Source organism: Lipomyces tetrasporus (genome assembly GCF_029532465.1).
Source record: "Lipomyces tetrasporus strain NRRL Y-64009 chromosome Unknown POJ06scaffold_1, whole genome shotgun sequence".
Classification (NCBI taxonomy): domain Eukaryota; kingdom Fungi; phylum Ascomycota; class Lipomycetes; order Lipomycetales; family Lipomycetaceae; genus Lipomyces; species Lipomyces tetrasporus.
This window is the reverse complement of record NW_026611596.1, coordinates 1,014,536-1,029,709: the sequence shown is the minus strand read 5'-3', so window position 1 is coordinate 1,029,709 and position 15,174 is coordinate 1,014,536. Positions and strand designations below refer to the sequence as shown.

General features: G+C 47.2%; 4 protein-coding genes across 4 annotated transcripts; 1 reads left to right on the top strand and 3 right to left on the bottom strand.

Annotated features, from left to right (window-relative positions):
• The first annotated feature begins 203 nt into the window (after nt 1-203).
• On the top strand, nt 204-2,056 carry POJ06DRAFT_6482 (uncharacterized protein). The gene has a single exon (XM_056191327.1). The coding sequence runs from the start codon at nt 503-505 to the stop codon at nt 1,952-1,954; it is 1,452 nt and encodes a 483-aa protein (XP_056047202.1). The 5' UTR covers nt 204-502; the 3' UTR covers nt 1,955-2,056.
• Nucleotide 2,057: 1 nt separating this feature from the next.
• POJ06DRAFT_6471 (uncharacterized protein) lies at nt 2,058-3,031 on the bottom strand. The gene is made up of 2 exons (XM_056191325.1): nt 2,946-3,031; nt 2,058-2,886 (listed from the first exon to the last, which is right to left on the bottom strand). Exons 1-2 carry the CDS (start codon nt 2,983-2,985, stop codon nt 2,120-2,122), a joined length of 807 nt encoding a protein of 268 aa, XP_056047201.1. The 5' UTR covers nt 2,986-3,031; the 3' UTR covers nt 2,058-2,119.
• Nucleotides 3,032-3,535: 504 nt separating this feature from the next.
• Nucleotides 3,536-5,010, bottom strand: POJ06DRAFT_190604 (Adenosylhomocysteinase; the record flags this gene model as incomplete). The annotated part of the gene is made up of 3 exons (XM_056184807.1): nt 3,536-4,618; nt 4,669-4,851; nt 4,927-5,010. The coding sequence occupies 3 exons, from the start codon at nt 5,008-5,010 to the stop codon at nt 3,536-3,538; spliced, it is 1,350 nt and encodes a 449-aa protein (XP_056047200.1).
• A 649-nt stretch (nt 5,011-5,659) lies between these two features.
• Nucleotides 5,660-14,653, bottom strand: POJ06DRAFT_190870 (golgi-body localization protein domain-containing protein; the record flags this gene model as incomplete). The annotated part of the gene is made up of 6 exons (XM_056184818.1): nt 5,660-5,859; nt 5,917-6,031; nt 6,088-7,264; nt 8,102-8,892; nt 8,942-9,081; nt 9,133-14,653. The coding sequence occupies 6 exons, from the start codon at nt 14,651-14,653 to the stop codon at nt 5,660-5,662; spliced, it is 7,944 nt and encodes a 2,647-aa protein (XP_056047199.1).
• Nucleotides 14,654-15,174: the final 521 nt, after the last annotated feature.

The following is a 15,174-nucleotide window of genomic DNA, read 5'->3' as shown; positions in this document are numbered from 1 at the left end:
ATAGTTATTACTGTATCAATCCAACATTACCTACTCGTGCAGATAAGTAAGAATTGAGCGGGACTAATAATCTAAAGGGAGGGAGACCTCCATTAGCTGTGTCGTGAATATATCTACTTCAGCATGCCATACGCCCCCTAACCTGAAGCTTTTGACTTAAGTTGGATGGGTTTAGGCGTCTTTACATCCGGGCGAGGAGCGACAAACTTCTGTTAAAACGTCACGCTTGGCTGCGCAGTCTGTATATTAACGGTTTGTTTGGTCTACAATTTGGTTTACAATTATGGGAATATATTTACTGGTCAGCGTCCTTCTGCGATAGCTTCCCAGATACCGCTTGTCGTCACTAGTATTACCTAACGGCCAGGAATTAATACAAGGACTCAACGGCCATAGAACAAGGACTCGTATTCATATATTAAAGAGCACGCTAGTACGCTTATACTTTCCGGCGCATTTTTTTCTATCCTGGTTTCAACGTCCATTTGATTCACTGTTGAACATGCAACAACCAATTACCTTCCAGAACGAAACGTTCGACAGTCCCGTCCAGGAACTCAAACGGAACTTGAGCTCCATGTCGTCTTCGTTGTCAATGACACGACAAAACTCATGCAATCGTTCTGCATCGCCATGGGAAATAGTCATTTCGACTCCGGACGAGACGTGGGCGGAGCTTGATTGCTACTTCTACAATGAGAACTCAGGGGCCAGTATGCCGGATCTTCAGACGCTCATTCGCAAGGCGAGAGGTAGTATGAGGAAAATTAGAACTTGGAGCACAGACAGGCATACAGCGGAATGTCCGGATGATGGGAACTGGATTGTCGAGAACGCACAGTTTCTCAAAAATCTGACTGCGCTCTCGCTGGGATATCTCGGCGAACCGCTTCGTCCGTATACATTTTCCGACGAAGACATGTGGAGTGTCATCTACGGCCTGGCATCCCTCCAACTAAGCCTACCTTTTGCGGAACGTTTGTTTGATCGGCTCGATGCTATCAATGATTCCGTTGGCCTTCCGAATCTACACGCACTCGACTGTTACTTTGACGAACGTATCCTCCGAAACTCAGAAAACTGCACACTACTACGGGATCTCGACCTCGACGGATCTCGTGGTCCTCCAGAATATGTAATGTTCCCCGAACTTCGCAGCTTCAGAATCGGCGGCGAACACCTTACTCTTCAGGACGCAGCACTCCGACAAGTCATTGTTTGTGAGGAACAGCTCCGCATCTTACTTTCCGGTATGCCGAAGTTAGAGAAATTTATTTGCACGGGAATCATCGTTCGACAACGCCCGGAATTCATGCCTAGTCCTGATTGCTTCTATTTTTATAACCGTATGTTGGAGGAAATCGATCTGTCGTACAGTACCTGGCAAATCCCGCCGACTTTGCCGCTGGGCATAAAGAAACTCAAATTGATGCATACAACGTGCAGGCCATCATTGTCGCCGCCACCTGGGGTTATTAAATTTCCTCGCCTTGAGTGTATTGATTTTCGCGGACATTTTTTCATACCCGGGCTCAAAAATTCTGACGTTCTCAATCTCATTCGATCATGCAATGGACCCACTATGAAAACTCTCATTCTCAGCGCTCTTCCAGGTGTCGATTTTGCTGAAGCCGTGCGTTATAACGGACAGTCGCTAACAAAAATAATCGCAGTATACTGCCCGAATCTCGAACATCTGGATCTCAGTTACAATCTGACCGTCGATGACGACGCTGTGGCTGATCTCTGCGAACTCAAACATTTGAGATATCTTGATGTGTCAGGAACCTTTATTACAGATTTCGGTCTATCCAAGCTGCTCTGCTCTGGCAAAGTGAGTTTGAAGTCATTGATATTGGAAAATACCCTTCTAGATGTTGCAAGTGTAGCGGCGAATTTCCACGTGAATGTAGCCCCTGAGGACAATCTGTCATACTTCCAGCAGGACTTTTGAGAATTGTTTTGTCGCTAAATATTATCGGCCGCCTTGGGATATTAGGTCAATTTTACGGATATCGTCAATCCATGATTGCGTTGGTCACGTATTGCTGGCTATAATTACTACAGCGATATATTACACATAGCCAACTCAAAAATATATGTACAATGTCATTCCGAACTAGTCATCGTAACGCGCGTCGTCCTCCTCACCTTCACCAGCATCTTCGATCACAACATGCCGCAGTTTCTTCCCATTTTCCGGATCCTTTGATTCCGGACTTGCGCTTCGTTTCCGCTGCTGAGCACGCTGAATTACTGATGCAGGAATAAATGACGCGCTTTCCTTCTTTAGATCGCGTACAATAGGTGCGGCCTCATATGTAGTCTTAATAGGGGCAGGTTCGGGCTTTGGCGGCTGGAATCGTAGGGCTGGACCCTTTGGGAGCGGAATGCCGGTCGCGTCTGTTTCGCCCAATTCAGGTCTATACTCAACATCTTCACTTGGCACATCCTCGCCGTCTTGCTCACCGTCGCTCCACTCCTGGTACGGAAATCCTTCTGGTGGGAGGCCCGTTGGATTAAACAGAGGGTCCCAATAAATACTCCTCCTCTCTAATCCCTTCAGTACATATACTCCAGACTTATTTTGATGTCGGTCTCGCAATCCAGAGTTCCGCGTCTCTCCATCATTCACTGCAGTTGGACCCTTATTCCCATCTCCCTGCCAGACTTTCTCATGCGCTTTGTTTACAAGGGCAAGCTGTTTCTCCAAGTCCGCCAACAACTTTTTATCTGGCCCTTGTAGCCGTCCTTCCTGATCAAGCTCTTTAAGAGTCTGTATTTGTCGTGAAATTCGGTCTGGATTCCGCTTAGATAGCTTCTCGGTCATGCGCTGCGCCTTTTCTGCTTTTGACTTTTTGATCGCATTTGCCTTGTCTTTCTTGTCTATGGTGACCTGTTAGCGTTTCAACTCGGAGAAACTATCATCCAGGATGGATTCATACGTTGGGCTTGTGCTGGATTTAAGGCTTTATCTTTCGCCATGGCTCTTCTGTACTGTACTCTCTGATTGGTGTCGTTGACCTTTGTGGGTTGGGAGGCAACGTTGAAAGACCGTGCGGCTTTGAAGGCGTTCTCTCCTCCGCCTTCGTAAAAGAGTTTAATGTTAAGCTCCTGAACCATGAGCGATGACAACCTTTCGAAAGTTGAAAATGTCATAGCAGGAAAAGCTATTCAGTCAATCAGGGTATTAGGCATCTGCGTTTTCCATCGACGAGGCTCATTGTCCTACGAATGCTCATGCTCGCCATCGTGTGACATCATACGATGCTCATAGTAACACGAATTCTTGCCATAGTTTAACACGCTTAAATTTGCATCACCATGTCCATATCCTATATTAAACCGGAACCAATACAAACATACTAATATATCGTACTAACCCGTGCTCTAGGTGATTAATACCTAATCCAGTTGCAATCCGACAATACAAAAGCGCTTTTTTATAAACCCCCCCATTGTTTGTCTAATCTATCATCTAACTTATGCATCTCATATAAGCAAACTATCTAACAAGCGACTGCAGCTCTTCAGCTTAGTAACGGTAGATGTCAGACTTGAAAGGACCCTCGACGGCAATGCCAAGATACTCGGACTGGACATCGCTGAGAGCGGTGAGCTTGACGCCGAGATGGTCAAGATGGAGTCGGGCGACCGTCTCGTCGAGGATCTTAGGGAGAACGTGGACGCCAATCTCGAATGGGCCAGACTTAGAGAACTCGACAAACTCCTTTCGGAACTCCTCGTTCTTAGCGTTATAGAGCGCAATCTGGGCGAGCACCTGGTTGGAGAAGGAGCAAGACATGACGAAGGACGAATGACCAGTTGCACAGCCTAGGTTGACGAGACGGCCTTCAGCGAGGAGGATGATGTGGCGGCCACTCTCCATCAGGAATCGGTCGACCTGGGGCTTAATGTTGACGACTGACTTGGCGTTTTTCTTGAGCCAGGCAACATCGATCTCGACATCAAAGTGGCCGATGTTGCAGACAATGGCATCGTTAGGCATCTTGACGAAGTGCTCACCTGTGATAATGTCACGGCAACCTGTGGTGGTGACAAAGATCTGGCCGGTGGAGGCCGCATCGTCCATTGTGACGACCTGGTAGCCAGAGACAGCAGCCTGCAAGGCATTAATGGGGTCAACCTCTGTGACAAGAACTCGGGCGCCCATGCTGTGGAGGGCCATAGCGCAGCCTTTACCGACATCACCAAATCCAGCAACGACCGCAGTCTTACCAGCAATCATGACGTCAGTGGCACGCTTGATACCGTCAACGAGAGACTCACGGCAGCCGTACAAATTGTCGAACTTGGACTTGGTGACGGAGTCGTTGACATTGATAGCAGGGACTTTGAGATTGCCCTCCTTCATCATCTTATACAAGTGGTGGACACCAGTGGTAGTCTCCTCAGAGAGACCATAGCAGTCCTCAAGATACTCGGGATACTTAGTGTGCACAAGAGAGGTCAAGTCACCACCATCGTCAAGGATCAAGTTGAGCTTTTTGCCGTCTTTGAAAGAGACGAGCTGCTGCTCAATACACCAGACATACTCCTCCTCGGTCTCGCCCTTCCAGGCGTACACAGGGACACCAGCAGCAGCAATGGCAGCCGCCTAAACATATTTAGTCTGGATTGGTATCATCTTCAGCGGTAAGTACTTACAGCGTGGTCCTGGGTAGAGAAAATGTTGCAGCTGGACCAGGTAACCTCAGCACCAAGAGCCACAAGGGTCTCGATCAAGACAGCGGTCTGAATGGTCATGTGGAGACAGCCAGCAATGCGGGCGCCCTTCAATGGCTGGGCAGCGGCGTACTTCTCGCGAATAGCCATCAAACCAGGCATCTCCTATATTAACGAATCAATTCGTTAGATTGTATGATCAATTTTGCAGCGTTTCATCAAAAACACCATCAAACTTACGTTCTCAGCGAGCTCAATCTCGCGACGACCGAAGGCAGCAAGGCCAATGTCGGCGACCTTGTAAGAAACAGCAGAGGCAGTCATTTGGTAATGGAGAGAATTTTAGTGAATTATGAGAGGAGAACGAAGTGTGAACAGAAGCGATTTGAAAATGAAAAGGGGCCGACGAAATTTTCGTGGCAACGCACGTCCGGCCGGGCAAGTAAATATCAAGTTCGGCTGCAAAAAATCACAACTTACGCACGTGATGACATGTCCGCACATCACAGACGTCCCAGAAAATTTTTAAAAAACCTCAAAAAATTTGGACATTTTATAATACACTGATTAAGTATATCTAAAGCTCAGATTTGATTATTTAGGGCCCTCGAGTCAATATCTGATGTACCGTAGTGTTGCAATGTTGTCAACTGATAATTTTGAGGCACTCGCCGCAGCGCCGCGCCAGTAAGTTTGATGGTAACGCGTCGCGCTCCTTTGTCCCTGTCCACGTTTTTCCGAATACGAATCTTACACGGCATCGTAACCGAACTCGGCTCAACACTGCCGCACATGTGGTCAGAGCTCTGAAATTCCCTCTTCTTTCCATTAGACATTATGTTGTACATTGTAAAATATAAAGCGAACAATCTCCGATCCAGTCGAGTCGCGCATAAACACAATTACAAATAACAATGATATTGCCCTAAACCAAGCTAATATAACCAATAATAAACATACACTAAGATACAAATCAATTGACTCGGTCGTTGCTGGGCCGATCAATCTTGGATACATTTGATTCACTCAAGTCCGCGAGAGAAGTAAAAGCGGCGTAGTCTGAGATCTGACGAATCATCGGCTGTTGCAGCCGGCGCTTGGACGAGGATGCGCGACTCTTAAATTTGTTCTCAATCAGCGCGCCAGTATGTGAAATGAGCGCTTTAATAATATCTGTGACAATGCGTAAGACTCACATCACTGGCAACTAATAAAAAAAAGTCAAAGTACCTTTCTTGAGACGCAGTGCGAGATCTAAATTAGACCACGTCTTGTTTCTGTACTCGATTGTGGGTATCCGGAAAACAAACTCATGCACATCCTCAATGTTTCTTGATCCGCGACCCTACATAGCCATCAGCGCCATGCGACTATAACTAGACTATTAGAGACATTACGCACCTTGTAACTCAGGCACAAGACCACGCTAGGAATTGTAACATATACGAACGTCATGAAATTCGATGCTCGCGTAACCATTTGTGATAAGTCGTCATCCAAGCCATAATTGCTCTCAGTATGATTTTTGACGGCGATCGGCGTGACTGACTGCTGTAGTCTCGTTTCGCTCTGTGCAGAAACATACGACTTTACAGACGCATTATCGCCTAACTTTAGTACTGTGTCGCGGGATGCCGACATGCTTCCACCCAAACTGAATTTCCGGGCATTGCTAGCCGCAGTCGACGAATTCGTACGACGACGATGCCGTGCCCACGATGATAGACCATTGCCGTTAGATGGTTTCTTCCCGGAACTTTTGCCGAAAAGCTGTGATCGCTGCGACCGTTGAGAATAGACTGATGCTGCATCCGACTCTGATTCTGATGATGAATTGGACGTATCCGAGACGTCAGCGGTCGGATTAGAATCCACTATGGAAATACCGGGAGTGCTATTTCCTTCGTGCGACGTAACTGCAGGTTGGTCATAGACCATAAATGGAGATTCTTTCTCATCAGGAAAAATATACTGGAATAGCTTCTGACCTATATCGTACTCCAACTGAATTTTCAGCGGAATGAAGTCAACTTCAAAGTGATCCATCACTGGAATACCACCAATAGCTTCTAGCATATACCAATACACTCTAACAGCTTTTCGATTCTTGTCTTCCTCGCTCATTGCATCAAAGTACGGCGATAAAAGTTCTGGGTAAAGAGCACCCTTCAGGAGATTGATACCCTGCAGCATTGCAACTTCAATTGTATTGTAATTCGAACCGTCTGAGTTCTCAAGTCGTCGAAAGGTACCCTTAGCGAGTGCAATGTCGACAAATGGAGTGCGGTCTGCCAGTAGCAAATGAGCAATAATCTGCTGGCCAGAGATGAACCACTGCAAAACACCGGTAGTTTCAGACTCCTTATCTTCCAGACGCCGCTGTCCTGTCGTGATCGCCTTCATAATAAAAAAGAGCTCATCACACGCATTGGACAGTTCTACTTGCACGTTACGTCGATCTCTCCAACCCTGCTCGTCGAGGTCAGACGTATAAATTTGGAATTGATATCGAATTTCTTCGAGCTGACGAATTTCCCGCTGCAAGTTCTCCACCATGTCTGAAGCTCCAGATAGGTCACTGAAGTCGGTTGCAAAAACAATCTTTTCCAACCGCTGGTTCGATCGCTTATAGTGCGGCTCAGAATAAATCAATAAATCCATGATAATAATATATACTGCATAGTACTGCAATGAATCGCACCAAGCGACAACTTTCGGGAAGTCGACTGACAGACGATCCAAACGTCTCTCCGAGGCGGATAGGTTCCGTCCAGGCATCTTGGACCTACCGACAACCTTGTCGCCGTACTTAAGTCGCAGCGAGTTGTGCTTATCAAAGAGCAAAGATGCCGACGTCTTCTCGGCAATCTGAGCTTCTCGAAGAGCACCTCCGTCATATATGCTCTCCAATGGCACCCATGGCGGCCAGATCGTCGAAGATGAACTCAGCTTATTCATCGATGCGGTGGACGACGTCGGATGAAGTACAGCGGCGCCAGCGGTAAGTCGTGTACTGCCATACTCATTGCTCGCAAAGAGCCATTGGGATTGACGTACCATCTTGTCTTTGTGAAACACGAAAAACTGCGCAGTATCCAAGTTCGCAGAATACCGCGACTGCACAAGACCGCTGACATCATCCTCCAGCTCAGCCTTGTCCATGATGGAAATAATTTTCAGCTCGATACTCCGCGACGTTACAAGCAATGCTGAGTTAGGATTCTTGTCACTCTGCAGCTGAATCTGCGGTCCTATAAACCGGATCATGTAGCTATTATGCGCTACATATGGTTCTGCAAGATTTTTCAACATGTCGTTCATTACATTGCGATCATCTTCGTCTTCGAACCGATCTTCTGATTCTTCATCAGAAGAGATATCCTCAGATGCGGATGTGAAATTCGACGCAGAAGACGTAGAAGTGCGACCGCTTGGAGGGTTGGTAGTGGCACTCATTGGAACTTGTAGAGTATCGCCAACTGACGCCGTAGAATCTTGAACATTATCATCGGCATGTTCAAGATGCACCGACCGGCGCTGATGTTGACCATGATGAACGTGGTGATGATTGGCGCGATGTTTCGACGTCTGGCTAGTCGATAACGTATCTTGATGTTCTTCATCTTCGACCACAAAATGCTTTTTCGAATCTCGAAGAAGACGCTCGATCATATCTTCCGTCGCATGGTTACCGTTCTCCTCTCGCGTTGATGGCTGTGCCGCTGTCGCTGGCGACACCTTCTCGCACTCATCTAAATCTCTGACTTCTGCACCTTCTGCAACAATCTCCGATTCCATTTCGGCCGCCTTCTTAGCCTCCTGCTGCTCTTTCACCAAATCTTCTAGAAACTTTACAGCGCGACGCGACATATAGTAAATAAGACCACGTCGCTGTCCAACTTGATGCACATACCGCAAGAAAATGTTACGGATCGAATTCGTCCATTTGATATGAACATTGTGAAAAATGAATCGGTTGTTGAAATCGCTGAAATGGTCATTGTCCGTTTGCTGTACCGACTGGTGACTACTAGATGAGTTTATCTTATCGTCTGCAAACAATCCGTTCTCGCCAAGATGTCCCGCCCCGCTCATTATATCTTCTTTTGTCTCCTCATTCATAGACTGCAGCAGGTCAAGCCAGAGGGGGTGCAGGGTTTGCCGCTTATACTGTAGAATTTCGGCATCTTTCTTAGCACACATGAACTGCAGAGGTCAGTGATACGTAGAAAGGCAAGCGTCAGAAGTCACTTACCTTATGCCGAATTACATTGTTTTCTGTGTATAACCTCGCGCTCTTTTGTAAATCCTCTAGTTGCTCCGTATTTGCACTAATCTGCTCCTCGAGCTCCCTTGCGCGTGCGCTAATCAATTCCGTCTGAGTTCGAAGGGCATCTATGCTCATTCAGCAACTTATTAGCTAACGCTGAAATGGTAATAGCTTACCTGTCTGACCCAGCAAACAAATATGTGACGGTTCTTTCCCAAACGTACTACTAACATGTTCCGCGGGTGATGTAGTCTCACTGCGATGCTCAGTTTGCCGATAATACGTAAACCGCGGAGTGTACAGCCACGGAAGCACTCTAACAGATGACAGATTACTACTGCCGACCAGTGAGTCCAGTTCAGTGTAATCATCCATATCGATCCACGTCAGATCATTATCCGAAACTTTAAACTTAGCTAGTAATGGAGTGCCATTCATCGATCCAACTGGAGATTCTGATTCTGACTCGTTCGGATTGCTAAGTTGCTTAAACAGTTCCTCAGCCGTTCGTTCCTTGAACGTGACCGTAACTCCGCGAATATCGGCAGAATGAAAATCGACTTCAGCTTCATTTATTCTCATGCGACGGCGGCGTCGAGTAACATTAAGGACCTTGTCGGTGTAAGTTGTAAACTCACGCCGTTGATGGATGTCCATCATGAAACTGTCTGTACGACCTTTGAAGCCAATGGAGTTGATTACCATCTTGCTCCAATTGTCATCCCGTTTGTGAAGATACATGTGACTCATGAATAACGGTGCCAACACGAATTGGTACTTAATAGTTGCCAGATGTCTGCCGAACTTCTTTGACACGGTCTGCGGAGAGAATAATCGTCCGTTTTTAATTGGCAGGGACATTTCTCCAGAAAAGAGGTTCCACCATTCAAAGAAATGTGTGAATACTCGCGGCGAAAGATGTATTGTATTGTAGCTCGAGCTTGAATGCTTCGACTCGAAAGCGTCCCATTGTTTGTCTCGAGGAGAGATGACTGACAACGCAAGGTGAATGTAGTTACTGCGAAATCTGGCATAGGAATCATGTGGTTGCAGCTGATCGATTGACTGCGGGGTACGTAGTTGGACTTTGTAGTGTGGAATGAAGTCAAAAGATCGCTGGCGGGCGTCGTCACGTTCAAACAAAACTCCGGCCTTCCATCTCACGCGACCAGACAGTTTCATAATGATCTTTTGGAAGGTCGCACGGTCCTGATACTCAGATTGGGTACTGAAAGTGCTTTTGTCATCCTCCATCGCCTCGTATCTTGCATTGTTCATTCGCACGTAGTAGGTGAAATCAGGAATCGTCAACAGGTATTCTTCGCTATCGACGATCATAAATTCTTTCTGATCACCGGTGGGGTTGATATCCCATGTCACATTATTTCGCCAGCACATAGCAAAGCCAGCTCCTGACCGAGTAATCTCAAATGGATCACGAGATCCCTTAAGCAGCAGATGGACAGCACCCTCTTTCCATGAGAAGTGGATTCTCGAATGGAATATTAGCCGTATTTTGTCCCAGAAACCCATCTTTTCAGATGGATCTATTGGCGGCTTCGTGAACGTATCGAATACCATCATCACCTGCTGGATTGCAGGCTGGATCGACGGAGCCCAAGTAATTCGCGTCGGAAAAGACGTCAAAATGTCGACATTGATTTTGGAGTACAATTTCACAGCCGACACTGTTCTCGTCACGGTTATGGAATACTCATTGTCACATTTTGTAAGTGCAGGAACGATAGGCACCTTAACCCGGCGGGCCGACTTGGAGTCGAACATCTCTTCGGCAATCACAATGTCACTAGACATTGACCACGATGGACCACTAGCGCCTTGCGCTGGATTCAGTGCTGGGACATGAATAAGAGGAAGCGGATAGTCGCGCAGGAGAACTCTCGCCTCTCCAAGTTCTAGCTGGAAGAAAAATGGAACCAAAAGTGTGAATTGGGTGTCTTCTGGCAGTCCTTTACCAACGTCATGAAGGAACTTGTGGACACTGTCCAACGGATAGGTGGGCCTATCAATGAGAAAATTCATATCATTGAACAACATTTGGAATAATGGTGGTGAATCCGGAATAGCGATAATCCGTTCCTGAGATGTTGTTTCGGTTTCAACTTCATCTGGTCCGATCAATCTCAACCTTCGCGATTCGATAGCGTCCGCTCCGCATTTGCGAGCCTTAGTTATCCGCTTGATCCATGCCTCTGAATGTAACTCCATTAATCTCTCGTATGCAGCTTCTGTCGAGATCTTCGCACTAGCTGAAGGTAATTCTGCGTCCGTAGGCGAATATCGGATAGGAGTTGTACCATTCCGCTTATGACGTCCATGCTTGTGGCGAACGCTCTTCATTGACTTGAAAGTGCCTTTTTTGCGAAGTGGCTCGGTCTCCTCTGGAACTGCTGGGTCAGCAGAGGCCCCTCTCTCACCAATTTCATTTGCACCGTCAGCAGCAGTTTCCTTGCTGTCGGTAGACGCCTTTTGTAACGCCTGCAATTTTGCCTCAAACGCTGCTTCCCTTGCTAGTCGAGACTTCATTTCCAAAAGGCCGACGCGAAAAATTAAACCAAGCCTCGACTCGAAAGGGTCATCATCTATCCGCATCTCTAACAACTTCGACCTTACTCGTATCCGGGGTAGCTTCTTCGGCTCCTCCGCCACTGGCGTGAGAATGTACGTGTCGGAGTCAGTTTTGAACTGATGATGCAATTGCTTTAGTGACTTCATGGAGTTGATCACGCCTTCAACTACCTGGTACAGAAGGAGACCATGTGGAATTACTACCGATAGCGCATCTGCATCGACAACCACATCATCCTCCCGTACTTTGTGTTCCTCCCGCCCCGGCGATGGAAGGCTCGTCGGTCCAGGATGATTGCTCTTGAACTCCAGTCTGAAATGCCGGAGCACAATGAAGCGCTCCCACGCGTCCTGCACTGTAGGACTCGCCACAAACAATCGGAGAAACTTTGACCTAAGAAGCGGAATTCCTGTTGTCCGTTTTGTAAAGTCCAGTCCAACTGTCTCAAGCATCAGCGGTGATGATCCTGGCAGAGTGGCCCTGAGTCTAATATTGTGCGTTCGGACATCAACGTACACCATTTGATTGACGGGAGGACTAGATGGAACTGGTTTTAGAGGCGCTGGTGACTTTCGCAAGCGCCCGAATATTTGAAGCAATGCCTTGGTTGAGAGCAAAAGCGAGTAGTGATGAAAAAGCGAATAATTAACGAGCATCTTCTTGAGAAGCATATTAACTTCGATAACTGGGCAGTTTTCCCTGGAGTACGTAGACACCGCCATTTCCACGTCAGGAATTGAAAATATCGGAGTCGTCTGGTCGAGTATGTCATTGGCATCCATGACACAAGCTTCCACACCGCGAAAGCCGACTGCTAGACGTCGACGATGGTTTAATGAAGTAGTTGCCGGTCCGCCTCCACTTTCACTGTCCGTCGCATGGGGAAATTCCGCTGCACTTGTGGTATGCGATGTTGCACCATGATGATGACGGTAATGTTTTGATGGTTGACGTACTGACACGTGCGGCTTATATTCCAATATCCAACTTTCTATTTGCACAGCTGTGCCGCGAGCTATGCCCTGCGCATCTTTGGAACTCTCATCAGCGCAAGAAGAGCACATCATAACATCTGAACCCTCAATCTTGACGTGAGACAACCATGACGGAAGCTGACGAACGAAATTCTTATCACCGCGGGTTTTGGCGAATGACTGTGGTCTAGGAATTATGTTCATTTCCATCCGCTGCGCTTCTCTTCTGACATGTGCAAGCAGATCCTTCAAGCTGTTGATGATCTCTGGTTTCGTGAGGTATATGCTGAACGATGCAAGCGTTCCGGTAATGGCAACATCAAAACCAGGACTAGTCTCGGCGACGACCTTCAGCGCCAGGGTTTCTGTCCGAACTAGATCATGACGGACTCCTTCTGGACCGCGAACCCGAGTTCCAAAGTCGGTAACTCGGAAAGACAAGTTGAGACCGTAATGCGGCGTTGGGGTCGTGATATGCGAAGCCTCTAATTCACAATTTATGGTGGAACACGACGAAGCGAGGAGATGGTTGACCTCCGGTCCATCGCCGGAGTTCTCCAAGCGAGTCTGCCCAATCAATTCGACGTCGCTGCCGGAAACGATGATTCTTGCAGCAGGTTCTTCTACGCTGAGCTTCATGATTGTCTTCGGCAGGAGCTGACCAATGTGTATGCGCCGACCGCGAATTTTTGGCCTTGACTCGCTTGATTTGGCAGAATTCTCTATTATTGCTGCAAATATCGGAAGATGCCGCGCGTGAACATCGACCGAAGGGGACGAAATTGTTAAGCTGCCTTTTAACAAACTCGAGTTGCGGTCTGTTTCCTCCCGCGTAAGGATCTGAATCGACTTTCGAATGAAATTTGTAGTTGAAGTCATTGTTATCATTGGGACATAGAGCAGCTCATCTTGTCTTCCGCTTCCGCAGTCGTCTAATCCCACAACGATCGAGATTGCCGTCAAAATAGCCTGATGAGATGTGTCACTCGGTCCGAAATAGATTCGGTGGCCGGGACTATTCGAGCTCAACCGTCGCAGATCGATAGTGAAGTCTTTTGTAGCCAGACTGAAGAAGATTGGATTACCTTTACTTGTAGTCTGGCAATACCTCGGTGGTGTAAACTTGTAGACACCAATCTTGGCAGCATGGATCCGTACCTCGCGTACAATGTCTAGCAACGCGTACGCCGCGTCGGCTCGTTCTTGTGGATACACTTCGTCGAAGCTATTCCTCCTAGATGACACCTGAGGGACAAAATATGAAAATGGAGATGACCCACGTCGCAGGAGTCGATGCTTTCTGTCCTGCCATCTCTCGTGCATGGTTGAGACCGAATCGTAAGGAAAAGTCAAATTTCCAATTCGAACATTCAGTGATACGTCTTTCGGTTGTAAAGTTTTCTTGGTGAATATTTCATGCAAATCAAACTGGAAAATGTCCAACAATTGGTCAGCGGCTGTTTTGCTGTGTGCGTAAAATATATCCTTCACAGCAAATCGCCACGTAACTGCTACATCTCTATCAACATTCCAGTCATGGTGCTCGCTTGGCGTACAAAAAAATTGCGGCAGCTGCGCATTCCGGTTGACCACGTCAGCGTGTAGCGCAATGCTTCGGATATGAATTGTACCAAGGTCTTCCGTAATGAGGGACGAGTTGCGAATACTGACGTCGATCAGGCGCAGGTATGGCAACAACTTGTGCACTTTGTATATCAAACTCGTCGCCCTAGCCAGTATGATTTCAAGGGTTTGTTCCGCTGCACCGTCCGCACTTCCTGACGCCGATGGCGTTGTTGGCGTTTGAGGCGGCGCATTTGAGGATGTTGCATGCGAATGGTTATCATAATCGGAATCAAAATACACTGAACTGTCCGCAATCGTGAAGGTTATCCATGACGGCCTCGAGAACGAAGGGCGGTGGAAGTTCAATTCAATCCGGCGAATATCAACTTGGATTCCGGTCTTGAGAGTGAATGAGATGTGTCGAAGTGAGAAGTATCCCAGTCGCTGGATCGAAACTCCGGTGAAAATGCGAATGAACGCAAACACAACAAACGCGACCAGGTGCGTGAAGCAGAAAAGTGCCCCCAGCTCAACTAGCATGAGCGACAATCCTTCGGGTTTCTGCATTATGTTCTCTCTACTATGCCACCTATCGCCGTCGGTTAGAGATCAAGCTCAATGTACACTTCCTGACCCAGGCACATACCATTTGTTGAATACTTATAACTTGTCAAATAGTATTCTAGATATTCAGATATGATACTGCGCAACAAAATTCGATAGCAATGGTCGCATAAGTCGACGGCAATGCGATGATGTGTTGTTGAGGAGTAGTTGATCTGGGTTTCCCGTGTCAAGTCAGCTTGTTACATGCACTATTATGGAACCAAACGCGCCAGTTTGTCCCACCATGAATTTGGTATTAACATCCCCATGTTAGTGCAGGCGGGGGATTTCGTTTGATCTGTAAATCTTATTTGTATCACCCAGCCAAATTAGCCATCACAATTGAATTTTAGCGTGGCGTCGAAAAGCGTTTACTTTCCATTAACGGTTAGCCATAGGTGTAGATATAACTTCATCCGATGGTTCCGGCCTTGCCGAGAGTCTGCGTGAGGACGTTCTAATGTCGATAACTCTAAGTGCTT

Excerpts from the sequence above, each read along its gene's own strand:
- POJ06DRAFT_6482 (XM_056191327.1), top strand. The coding sequence starts at position 503 with ATGCAACAACCAATTACCTTCCAGAACGAAACGTTCGACAGTCCCGTC.
- POJ06DRAFT_6471 (XM_056191325.1), bottom strand. The coding sequence starts at position 2,985 with ATGGCGAAAGATAAAGCCTTAAATCCAGCACAAGCCCAAC. Across the intron at positions 2,887-2,945 it reads AAATCCAGCACAAGCCCAAC|ACAAGAAAGACAAGGCAAAT; the intron begins GTATGAATCCAT and ends AGGTCACCATAG.